The sequence below is a fragment of the Trichosurus vulpecula genome, chromosome 1 (genome assembly GCF_011100635.1).
Source record: "Trichosurus vulpecula isolate mTriVul1 chromosome 1, mTriVul1.pri, whole genome shotgun sequence".
NCBI lineage: Eukaryota > Metazoa > Chordata > Mammalia > Diprotodontia > Phalangeridae > Trichosurus > Trichosurus vulpecula.
The window spans coordinates 102,733,868-102,747,145 of NC_050573.1; the positions used below are offsets into that span (position 1 = coordinate 102,733,868).

The 13,278-nt window shown below is 41.7% G+C and overlaps 1 protein-coding gene across 1 annotated transcript in view; it reads right to left on the bottom strand.

The window, feature by feature from the left end:
- Positions 1-13,278, bottom strand: part of TG (thyroglobulin) — a 385,510-nt gene that overhangs the window by 203,653 nt on the left and 168,579 nt on the right. The window contains 4 exon segments of the mRNA XM_036741632.1: positions 8,259-8,402; positions 9,431-9,446; positions 9,448-9,511; positions 12,328-12,439. Coding sequence (XP_036597527.1) covers positions 8,259-8,402; positions 9,431-9,446; positions 9,448-9,511; positions 12,328-12,439 — 336 coding nt within the window.

Below are 13,278 nucleotides of genomic sequence, written 5' to 3' on the forward strand. Positions count from 1 at the left end.
TTCCTTGTCTGTAAAGATGATCTGGAGAAAGAAATGGTAAACCACTCCAGTATTTTTTGCCAAGAAAACCCCAAATGGGGTCATGAAGAGTTGGACACAACTGAAACAACTTAACAACAACAACATACTTACTATGTTGTAAAGTACTATGGTAAACTCTGGGGTGTACACAAATTTAAACAAGACTGTGCCCTTCATTAGGTGATAAGACAAAGTATAGATAAAAATGTACAAGTGTTAGGATAAGAAAATTGCAGAATAGGGATAGAAAGTGCTACAATAACAGATGAAGGAAAAATTACTTCTAGCAAAGGGAAATCAGGGGAACCTTGGTGGGGGAAATGACATTTGAGTTGGACTTTTAAATTATAACAACAACAGGAGACTTGTTTGGGACAAAGTAAAAGATCTAGCTTGGCTGAAATGCAGAGTACATGAAAAAGAGTAGTGTTAAGATAAGACTGCAAAGGAAGGATTGGGTCAGATTGTAGAGGACTTTCTCAGTGGCAGGCTCAGGCAGCTTTGTCTTTATTCAGTAAGTAATGGGAAGCCATTAACAATTTTCAAATGGTGAAGTGATACTTCCCCCCACCCAAAGAAGACAGATCTGGCAACTGCATCTAAGGTAGAAAGGAGGGGACAAAGGTTGAAAATGGGTGGTTAAAAGGCTTTTTAAAGGCCTGCTATTTGAGGCTAGCGTGGTTTGAGTCCAGTCCTTATGGGGGATGAGAGTATAAAACAGAAATTTCTGTCAAAAATTTTCTACCTTATGATTCTATCATTCTCCACTAATGGCTTCCTCCAATGGGATATTTGGGATTTTCTAAGATAATGTCATAGACTTGTGCTTTAGCAGGTAACTGAAAGATGGGTTTAATAAAAGAGAAAATTGAGGTAGGGGTACCAATTAGGGGGCTATGGTAATCATCCAGGGGAGAGGTGATGATAGTCCAAATTAGAGAATTGACAAGAGTAATAAGGCCAGGAATGTGGAGGTAGGATTGGTAAGACTTGACAAGCAATTGGATATAGGGACTGAGGATGTGTCTGAGGAGTAAGAGTAAGGAGTTGACTCTGAGGTTGTGAACCTTGGTAATGGGAAAGATGTTGGTAACTTTAACAGAAACAAAGAAGTTGGGAAGAAGGGTGGGCTTTGAAAAGACAAGTTCTGTTTTGGACATTCTAAGTTGGATATCCATTTGGAAATGTCTAATAAATAGTCAGTGATGCCAGACTGGAATTTGGGCGAAAGACAGATAGATACGCTGATAGCTGATACGTACATACATATATACATACGTACATAGATGGATAGATAGATACATAGATGAATGGATGGATAGGGGACTCTTAATTATCTGCAATTATCATTGAACCTAATGGCATCTGATGAAGTCACCAAGAAAGAAATAGTGTAGAGATAAAATAGAAGAGGACTGAGAATAGAAACTTGGGTGGCATACCCATAGTTAGGGTCTACACCATTGGATGATGATCCTGCAAGGGAGGCTGACAAAGGGTAGTCAGACAGGTAGAACCAAGAGAGAGTGGCATCATGAAAATCAGAGTGGTCAACAATGTCAAACGCTAGAGAGAAGTAAAGGAGGAAAAAGATTGAGAAAAAGGCTCTTAGATTTGGCAATTAAGAGATCATTGGTGACTTTGGAAAGAGTAGAGAGAGCTGTGGAGTGGCAAAGCAGAAATATCACTTCTGGTTAAATGATAAATCCATTTGCAATGGATTGAGAAGTGAGAGGAAAGTAAACACAATCAGTATAAAGCAATATTGAGCTAGTGGCTTGAGGCATCTGGTGGCTCAGTGGATAGAGAACCCCACTGGAGTCAGGAAGACCTGAGTTCAAATCCAGCCTCAGGAGCTTATTAGCTGTGTGACCCTGAGCAAGTCACTTAACCTCTCTCTGCCTTAATTCACTGGAGAAGGAAATGGCAAATCACTGCCAGTTCCTTTGCCAACAAAACTCCATGGACGGTTTGGTCTACTGGGGTCACAAAGAGTCAGACACAGCTCAATGACAGGCAAGGTTATAAGACTAGCTCATCACCCACTAATTATGAATGTTTGTTGAACATATAAATAAATGTGCTTAGCAAAAAGAAGTTGAGAAACTATTGGCCCTTTCTAGAAACCAACATTTTACATTTCCTACTTAAAAACCAAATGCCCTGCCTCAGTTCCAGTCAACACACAGCTGCAGGCTGAAAGAGCTCAGTTCCAACCTTCAAAGGGCAGATGATCCCTGACCCATTGAAGTCAGAAGAATTTCAGCATTTTCCCACCACAAAAGCCACTCTTCACATTTCTATTGTGTCTTCACTGTAGTGCCCTGAACTTTGAGAACGTTTCCCTTCTTAGTTCTCACAGTTTGGGGGCACACCTGCAGAGTGACTGACTTGGGTGGGAGAGGGTTCTGAAAATACCTTCATTTGCATGAATTTTTGTTCAGCATTGCCCCTCTGGCTTTGGTAAAGTTCCAGGGCCAACCAAGGCTTCCTGTTGTCCTTCATCAAGCAAAAAAAAAAAAAAAAAACCCAAACCAGACTGCCTCTAGAAAGGCAGCATGGTGGAATAGAAAGAACACTGGGTTTGGAATTAGGACCTGCATTCGAATGCTGGTTTTCCTATCTGTGTGAACCTGGATCATCACTTTACTTCTTTCGGCCTCCGTTTCTTCGTCTACAAAAATAACAATTGGACCTCCCTAAAGTAGATTTAAACTTATTATTCTCATTGGCTTAAGATCCAAATGTTCTTTCTCTATTTCTTTATTCTTCCTTGCCTCCCTTCTCTCCTCTCTCATTTTTCATTCATTCACCAAGTAGTTACCATGTGCAAGGCACTGAGGGTACAAAACGCAAACTGTCCTTGCCCTCAAGGAGCTGATATTTTGTGAAGGTGCTTGCATTCTATTCTTTGCCCCTTCTACTTGACCTGCCTAAGAGGCCTTAGCCTTCCTTCTCTTCCTCCCCATATCCTCCTACTTGTCTCCCAAGAGCCAGCTCAAATCTTATTCCCCCCAAAGAAACGACACTATCTCGAGCTGGCAGGAGCCCCAGACAAAATGTCATTCAATTTCCTTATTTTACAGATGAAGAGACCAAGGCAAAAAGAAATATGATGATGCATCCAATGACATACAGGTAGTAAAGTAGATGGAATTCAAAACCAGTTCCTCTGGTTTTAATCTGGTGATTCCTCCACTATACCATATTGCCTTTCCCTGGAGCTGGAATCAGAAGGAAGGAAAAAAGGAAATAAGCATTTATTAAGCACCTACTATGAGCTGAACGTTGGGTTAAGCACCTTACAAATATCTCATTTGATCCTCTCAACAACCCTGGGAGGTAGGCGCTATTATTTTCATTTTACAATCGAGGAAACTGAGGCAGACAGAAGTTAAGTAACTTGGTCAGGTAGTAGTATCTGAGGCTGGCTTTGAACTCGGGTCTTCCTGACTTCAGGCCAAGCTCTCTCTGCACTGTACCACTTAGGGCAAAGGACCTGGGTTTGCAACCTGGCTATAGTATCTGTATGACCTTGGGCAAGCTGTCTGACCTCTATGGGATTCAGTTTTCTTGTCTGTTGCATAAACACCCTCTCATTTTACATATGAAGAAACTGAGGCCCAAAGAGATGAAATTACTTTTCTAAGATCATATGGCTAATAACTATTCCATCCAGTTATTGATGACACGTTTGAGAAGCTTTTCACCATGGCAGAACTAGTGTCTCAGAGTACTCAAAGATCCCATGGATTTTATGAAGGTGGAAATCACAAGGTACTCATCTGGAACTTTCCTGTCCCAGCCCACACCGTTCCCATCCGTGGCCTCAATGCCCCAGCCTGACCCAACAGGGAACATTCTGTTAAAGTGGTAGTTACCCAGAACAGGATGAAAGAGAACACTCCTAGGCATTCATTCGATAGTGGGTGCAGTGAGCACCTCGGGCAGGCTTTTGCCAAGTCTTGAGGAGCTGATGTAATGTCTTGGTCTGATTCCTCCTTCCTATGGTAGCCCCTTCTCCCTCCCCTCCACCCACACATCCCACTCAGCATCTCTGAGCCAAGTCATTGTTTTTGCAGATAGGATTTCACCTGGCTATTTCCTATGCAAACTCAGGACAAAAAAGAAAAAGAAAGCAAGCTTTGAGGCACAGCATAAAGAAATTTGGGGTCCACGTTAGGAAAAAAATACTAATAAGAACAGGCAAAGGATTTAGAACTAGAAGGGACCTTAAAAATCATCTCGTTCAGGCTCTTTATTGTATAGATTAGGGAACAGAGGCCCAGAGTTACACAGAGGAAGTAAAAGACCTAGAATTTGGATGCCGGTCATTTGACTCTTGACCCAGGGTTCTTAGCACTATTCTAGGCTCCTTCTGGGCAACTAGAGGTCCAATGAGCCTAATCTAGTGTGATCTAGCCTAATCTTCTTGTCTACATTATTCTACAGAAATTAATTTTTTCTCCTTATTTCGAAAAGTAAAGGAGAGGGGGACAAGGAAACTATAAATGGAACATTCTTCCTACCATCCCCAGCCTCCCACTGAGATCATCTAATTACATGGGCCAAGTCTTCTTTGCCCAAAATAATTTGAGACTCTGCAAGAAAAGGCATCCAGCTCAGACTGAAGGGCTGTGTGCAAAGGATGACCACCTGCAGGCCAAGCCCACTGAGCTTGACAAGTTTTAACTCTGAAACACACAAGCACACACAGCTGCTAGTGCCTTCCTCTCTGAGATTTTCCTCCATCTAGTCTCTATATATCATATATGTAACTAGTTATTTACGTGTTGTCTGCCCCACCAGAATGTAAACTTCTCAAGGGCAGGGACTGCTTTTGCCTTTCTTTGTATTCTCAGCTCTTAGAACAGCATCTAATATGAAGTAAGGACTTAATAAAGGCTTATTGATTGATTCACATACACACGTGCACACATACATGCACAAAGAGAAGGAAGCAAAGACCTCATTGAACCCCCAATCAGCCCAATGAACCCCCAATCAGCCCAACCCACCCAATGAAAGGCCTAATTTCATACAGGAAGTTTTGGCTTCTTGTGCCACACTGAAAAGTCATACTGAATCTACATGGTGTATTCCAATTATACAACTCGGAAGCTACAAAAAGCCAATCATATGTGAGGTAGGAGGGTGAGAGATAGAGAGAAAGCAAAAGCCAGGTCTCCAGGCACTGCCACATGCACATAAGGAAAACCCTTTTTGCAATGTTCATACAAGGACACTTAGAAAGACCGTGCTGTGTGCTAGGCATCAAGGGATACAAAAATCAATGAGACAGTCTCTGTCCTTTAATGTGGTGTGATAAGACACACACACACATACTATAGGCTTAACAACAATTCCTGTAGTATCTAACTCATTAAACTACAATGATAATCAAATAAGTTATTACACATGAAATTCTCTTCACTTCTGACATAATAGAAAGATGTTGGATTTAGAGTTGGAACATCAAAGCTGGTTCTGACGTTGGTTACTTGCCTGACCTTGGGCAAGTCACTTAACTCTATTTGCCTCAGTTTCCTCATCTGTCAAATGAGGAAGCTGGATGAGGTAGCCTCTAGAGCAGGAGTTCTTAACCTGGACTCCATACATACCAACAGCCACATGGATAGATTTTAGGGGGTCAAATGAAATAATATGTGCAAAGCACTTTATAAACCTTAAAGTGCTCTGTTATTAATGTTAGATATTTTATATTTGGGGGCAGCTAGGTAACATAGTAGATAGAATATTGGGCCTGAAATCAGGAAGACCTGAGTTCAAATCGAGCCCCAGGGCTGTGTAACCCTGGGCAAGTCCTTTAACCCTGTTTGCCTCAGTTTCCTCATCTGTAAAATGGGGATAGATAGGAATAGCACCTACCTGCCATGGTTGTATTGGGATCAAATGAGATAATAATTGTAGGTGTTTAGCCTAGTGCCTGGCACAGTGTACTATAGGCACTATATATATATATATATTATATATATATATATATATATATATATATATATATATATATGCTATTATTGTTGTTGATATTATGTCTGCCATGGCAGAACATGAGTTCCATGAAGGAAGTGAGGTTTTGATTTTTGTCTTTCTATGTCCTGAGCCCAGCACATTGTCTGGCACACAAAGGCATCAAATGTTTAGGGACTGATAGATATATTTCCTAGGGTAGAAGGTACTCCCATTGCAGGGGCATCGGAAGAGGCAGTTTTCAGGAAATCTGTGCTTCTGATTGATGTGGACAAGGCAGGTGGAGTTGACAGGGGAAGATCATGGTGCTGAGGAAAATGGAATGAGCAGGGAAAAGAGAATCCAAGTCAAACAACACTCAACAGAGATAGCTCTTGGAGCATCTGATACAGAGACCTTGTGTTTATCTTACTGGCCACACATCAGCTGGCATTTTTGTAAGAGCAGAGAAATAACTAGGGCTGGGCAATCAGGGCTTTGACCTAGGACATGAAATTTAGAGAACATTGACAACATTGTATCCCTCAATGCCTAGCACATAGCACGGTCTATCGCTCCACAGCCAGGAAAAAAAATGCTGTTCAGCATCTAGTTAGCAAGATTACTCAGTTCAAAAAGGAAGACAACCCCATGCTGCTGCAACACCTCAGATGAACTCCTCTCCTTTTGCCCCCTCTACCTATCTCACATTTCATTCCACTTCCCCTGGTGCAAAATTTTCTATACTTAGGCTTCTGTGCAAAGCTGCTGCTGTTCATCTGAGCCACCTGCTACACAGTAAACTGAAAGCGGGGATCAAGGTACCCTGACTAGAGCTGTACCACTCCCTGCATGCCACAGGCAAGCTGAGACCCTACACCTTTCTCGCTGCTTGTCCAAAGAAGTCCCAAGGCAGTAGCAGCCAGCCTGTGTAGACTAACAGCGGCAATTTCCCCTCATCTTTCATAAACACCTTAGCCGAATGCTTCTGAATCACACATTAAAAGTGTGCTGAATCATAGAATTATGGGATCACAGAAGCATCGAGGATGACCTAGTCCTTGCTTTTGGGACAGGACATCACCATTGCCCAGGCCTATTGTTATGAGCTAGGCCTTGAGCACCTCCAAAAGCTTATAGAGTAGTCTTAACAAAAAAGACTTTCTCTTCCCCTGGGGTTTCCATAAACCAAAGGGATAAAGGGAATAAAAACTAAAAACGTGGATGTGAAAAGAAAGCCACTAAGAAAAATCATCCTCCAATGTTACACAGTTCTCCACAAAAAGGTACTAACCAGCTTGTTGGTTCTCCCTCTTTAGAACACAGTCAGTTCTGCATCATAAGGGTCAGGCTGGGAACACTGGCCCAGAGTCCTAGGCTAGCTCTGCTTTATCACTTGACTACAAACTAGGCAGCTAGCCTGGAGTTAGGAAGACCTGAGTTCAAAATCTGGCCTCAAACACTTGCTAGCTGTGTGACCCTGGGCAAGTCACTTAACCCTGTTTGCCTTAGTTTCCCCATCTATAAAATAAGCTGGAGAAGGAAATGGCAAACCAGTCCAGTAGCTTTGCCAAGAAAACCTCAAATGGGATCACAAAGGGTCTGAAATGGTTGAACAACAACATACAACTGCAGAGGGGAAGAGGGGTTATTGTTCTTGTCAGGACTAATGACAATATTTGCTGCCTTCCTGTTCCACAGATCAATATTCCCACCCTCTGGATTGCATTAACACATCCATTCATTTATTTATTCAGTAAGTGGTGCTATGGATAGAACGCTGGGCTTGAAGTCAGGAAGACCTTAGCTCAAATCTGGCCTCAGGTACTTACTGGCTGTGTGACCCTGGGCAAGTCACTTAACCTCTGTTTGCCTCTGGCTGCCTCAGTTTCCTGACCTACAAAATGGGAATTAAATTATCCCAGCACTTATGTCCCAAGGTTGTTGTGAGGATCAGATGAGTGATATTTGTAAAGTGCTTCACACAGAGCCTGACATACTGTTACTACATTAAGTACTTAGTGAGTGAAAAGCCCAGGCTAGGTATTGTGTGGCAGGACAAAATCCTGTCCACTTCTTACCGTGGCCGCTGCCACCTTCCTTGTTCAGGGAAGATATTGGCAATGGGGTGTGAGCCCTAAGAATGTTTTCATGATAGAGAGGTGTATGATATGGAGTTGGAAAATGTCTTAGTTCAGAAACAATGAGTGAGATGGCCGTGTTAACAGATGCTTTATTCAGTTTTCATGATGGCTAAATCAATAACTCACCTGGGTTCTGGTACCAGCCAAACGGATACGTTCTGGTTTCAGTATCTGGAGAGCTACAGTCCAAAACCCGCCAGAGGCCTTTGGTTTCTTCACTGCATGTCTGGAAGCCTAGATTGCCCAGAGTCAGGCACATCACCTCTCCACCTGGCAACACAATGATCACCAGAGGGGAAAAGGGTTATTGTTATGACCATTTTCATTGGAGGAGAGGAAGCTTATGGACCTCTACGAAAGAAGAAAGGGTGTACAGGCTAGAAAGTGCAAGAATTGTTGCTAGAAAGGCAAGCATTGGACTTGGGTCAGAAGGCCTGGCTTCTGTATAACATTGTGTACTTCACCCTTTTGAGACTCAGTTTCTTCATCTATGAAATGGGGAGAAAAATTCTTGAATGCTTTATGACATGTACCTTGTTCCTAAAGTACAAAAGAAATATGAGTCATCCTTATTTTAATTTCCTATTCATGATCTACCATCGAGTTTCCATTGAATCCAAGGAAGACAAAATGGTGGGATATTTAAGAGTTAAAGAGTTAAGTTGGACCAAATTGCAGTCTTGGAGTTTAAGTTAGGTTTGCTACATAATTATCTGGTATCTCACAGTGTTGCTTGTCATTTAAAAAGAAAAGGATTGGCTTGAACAGTTTGAAAGACTTTAGAAACCTGATTGATGCAATGATAAACCATGAATCCAGAAGACTGACAAGCATTCATGCCACTCACCATCTGCCAGAGAAGTGATGGACTTAAAATCCAGAATAAGAGATATGTATTTAGACATGGCCAATGAGGGAACCTGTTACACTGGGTTTATTGTGAGAGTTTTTGTTTTTATTTTATTTTTAAATTTTTGGAGGGGGAAGGGATAACAAACACTTATAAGTCAGCTTAAAAAGAGAAGAGGAAAATGACCTGTTCTCCACACAAGCATCCACCATATTACTGTCCCCTCACTCCATGGTGGTTGCCTAAGTCCTCCACTGCATTTGCTCTTAGTATTTGGGGGGCACTTCTGTTTTATGGAGAAGACTCTTCAATGAAATCTTAGTGGATTTTTTACTAAATCAAAAGATGAGGCCAGCTTAGGGGCTTAGAGTCTCTTTTCACCATGTCACAAGGACAGCCAAACCATGTGAGAGAAAAAAAAATCTTTGGAAGTCTCAGTGCAGCCTACCTTCTGTCTGGGAAACAGTTGAGGAAACCAAAGCCTTTGCAGCAGGGATCAGCATCACACCTGCGTTCACATTCAAAGAACCTGGAGAGAAAGGAAACATAATCAGGTCTTTCTAATTTCGTTGTTGTTTTCATTCAGTGAGGAAACTCTCTCCATCAATACAGTTAGCAAGTGGTCCACTGTAATATGCCATGAAACTTTTCAGGTTTTCCTCCAGGACTCAGAAATTGTGGAATTTGATCAATCAACAAGCATTTATTGAGCACCTACTATGTGCCAGGCAGGCACTGGGGACACTGCACAATGAAAAGTTCCTGTCCTCCAGCAGTTTACACTGGATCATAGCCATAACTTTTGTTCTTCTTTTGTTTCAGACTTTTCGTGACCCCATTTGGGATCTTCTTGGCAGAGATACTGGAGTGATTTGCCATGTCCCTCTCCAACTCATTGTACAGATGAGAAAACTGAGGCAAACAGGGTAAAGTGAATTGCCCAGGGTCACACAGCTATTAAGTGTCTGGGGCCAGATTTGAGCTCAGGAAGATGAGTCTTCCTGAATCTAGACTCAGTACTCTACCCACTGTGCCAAGTAGCTGCCTGAGCAATAACTGGGACTGGATTAGTAAGGCTATGCCTCAGGCATTTGACAGGGGTACTTTCTCCCCAGGATCACTCATCCCACAGCAGTCACCAGCCCTGCATCTCCACTGCCTTAGGTCCTCTGCCAGCCTGCCTCCCAGGCCCTGACAGTCAGGATCTCCATCCCACCATAGGGAAAGATTTTTTTCTGGGAAATTGGATCCCCTCTCCCAGCAACTGAATTTATGATCAGCTTGCAGCAGCTCTAGTCTGTACTGTCTACTCAGTCACTGATGTCGTACCTCATCTCCACCATCTTGACATTTTATTCCCCTAGGTAAAGAATTCCTAGCTATGCGATTATGAACGTGATGCCCCTGGATGACTGAATTTAAATCGGCCAGACTTTCTGAGAGCCTGCTAGCCCACACCCAACCTAATTCCTTGATGTCTTGTCCTAGTTGTCATGGAATGATCTGAGGAGTCCGAGGTCCTTTACTGTCCTGGAATTCCACCAAAACCCTAAGAGCAGAATATTGTCTTTAGTTCATTTCAGCAAAGCTAGGTGCCTTCTACAGAGCAGACATTCGAAAACTGTTTATTGTATCAAAGTAAGCAAAAGAATAAATTGTCAGAGGATATGAACAGGAGCCTTTCAGACAAAGACATCAGAGCTATCTATAGTCATATGAAAAAATACTCTAAATCACTGTTGGTTAGAGAAATGTGAATTTAAACAACTCTGAGGTATCACCTCACACCTATCAGAAATGACAAAAGGCTGGAGGGGATAAGGCTCATTAATGAACTGGCTGCAGTAGTAAACTGGTCCAAACATTTTAGAGAACAATCTGGAACTATGCCCAAGGGCTATGAAACTGTGCATCCCCTTTGACCCAGCAATAGCAGTACTAGGTCTGTATCCCAAAGAGATCAAAGAAAAGGGAAGAGAACCTATACATACAAAAATATTTAAAGCCACTCTTTTTTGTGGGGGTATAGAATTGGAAATTGAGGGAATGACTGGACAAACTATGGTAACGTGAATGTGATGGTGTACTATTGTGCTATAAAAATGATGAAGGGAGCAGTTTCAGGAAAACATGGCAAGATAGATTAACTGATGCAATGTGAAGTCAGAAGAACCAGATCACTGTGCACAGCAACAGCCATGTTGTGATGATGATCCACTGTGAAAGACTTGGCTACTCTGATCAAGACAATGACAATTTCAAAGGACTCATGAGGAAAAAATGCTATCTACCTCCAGAGAGAACTGATGGATCTGGGTGCAAACTGAAGTATAACTTTCCCACTTTATTTATTTTCCTTGCTTTTAAAAAATGTATGGCTAACATAGGTTTTACATGATTTCACATCATATTGCTTGTCATCTCATTGGGTGGGGGAGGGAGTTGGAGGGATAAAGAATTTGGAACTTAAAATTTAAAAAGAAAATAATTTTTAAAATAAACAAATTACAACTTTTTAAAAAGAAATCTAATTGAGAAATATTTAACAAAATAAAATAAAACACAAACAATTAAGCAAAAGGATGGGGATAGAAAAGTGAAGGGTATATTCACAGATTAATCTGGCTGGAGTACAGGATACATTCAAGGGAGCAAGATAACAAGCATTTATTAAGGAAGGGAAGGGAACAGCAGAGAGAGGGGAAGGGAATAAGCATTTATTAAGCACTTACTATATTCCAGGCATTTTACAAGTATGTCATTTGCTCCCCATATCAACCTTTGGAAGTAGGTGTTATTATTATCTCCATTTCACAGTTGAGGAAACTGAGTCAGACATAAGTTAAGTGGCTTGTTCAGGGTCACATAGCTGGGCTCTGATCTCAGCTTTCGGTTTAAGGAAAGAGACTGAGTGTTTGGGGAGTCATGCCTAGAATCAGAGTCAGTGCCCTGTTATATCCATAGCCTGAATGTCTGCCCAGTTGGGCAATAAGTGGTTAAAGATTATTTATCCTTTTCTTCCCCACTTAGCCAATGCATCATGACCTATGTCCGGGTCACATTCTAAGTATTGATCTTTGTCTGTTTTCCCTTCTTCAAAACTAGACTTAAAGCTTCAGGCCATCACAGGGCCATTGCTTCTCTTCATCACATGGCAAGACGTCAGCTAAGGACAAGAGCAAATATGGCACCCTCAAATGAAAGCAGATGGAGTGAGCTCCTACACAGCCTTTCGATAGAGCTCCCTCTCTACTGGGCTCCTTGGGCTCTTAGGCCTCCGAAGGCTTCTGTGATGAAGCTCATCTCTCAATCAGAAAAATAAAAACCACAGGAATAACACCTTACCCACTGGAAACAGGTTTTCTTGTCATAGACACTTTGCTTCGTACAGAAATCCCCCTCAGTACTTGGAATGGCAGGCGATTGTAAAACGCCTTCACTCTGTCTCCCAAGACAACTGTGTAGAAGATAGAAGGAATTATTAATATGAGGAACAATTGTGGTATCCAGAGGAAATTTGATACAAAAAGAAAAAGAAATCTAGCTAAAGGGTATAGAAAAGATTTCCAGGCATAACTCAGATGAGGGTAATTGTACCAACCCAATAAATGCATCTGATGAGATGATGTGTATAAAATGCTTTACCTATCCTAAAGACCAACAGAAAGGCCAACGAAGCTGTTGTTATGCTTGTTAGGATACCAATAGCCATATCATTCTTGTTCTCCTTACTTAGTATTTTACGGAGTTCAGATAAAAACAGATCCGAGGTCATGGCTAATGTGGAAATAGGATTTGCATGACTGTACACATATAATCTATAGCAAATTGCTTACTTTCTCAAGGAGGGGGCAGGGAAGGGAGGGAGACAATTTGGAATTCGAAATTTTAAAAAATGGATGTTTAAAAATTGAGAAAAAAATCCCAGTCCTAGGATTATTGAGTCTCTATCTTGCTTTTGTTCTATGTTTAATGTTTGGCAGAAGGGGTAGGTAGAGGCAGTGATTACTTTTTGTAGGTGAATAAGAGGGAAGGAATAAGTCTTTAAACACGTACTATGTGCCATACGCTGTGATAATATTACAAATATTACCTTATTTGAACCTCAGTAACAACCCCAGGAGGTGGGTGTTATTATTATCCCCATTTTACAGAGGAGGAAACTGAAGTAAACAGGTTCAGTGACTTACCCAGGATCACACAATTAAGAAGTGTCTAAGGACAGATTTGAGCTCATGTCTTACTGATTCCAGGCCCAGTGCTCTATTCACTATACCACCTGAGCTGCCTGAGAAT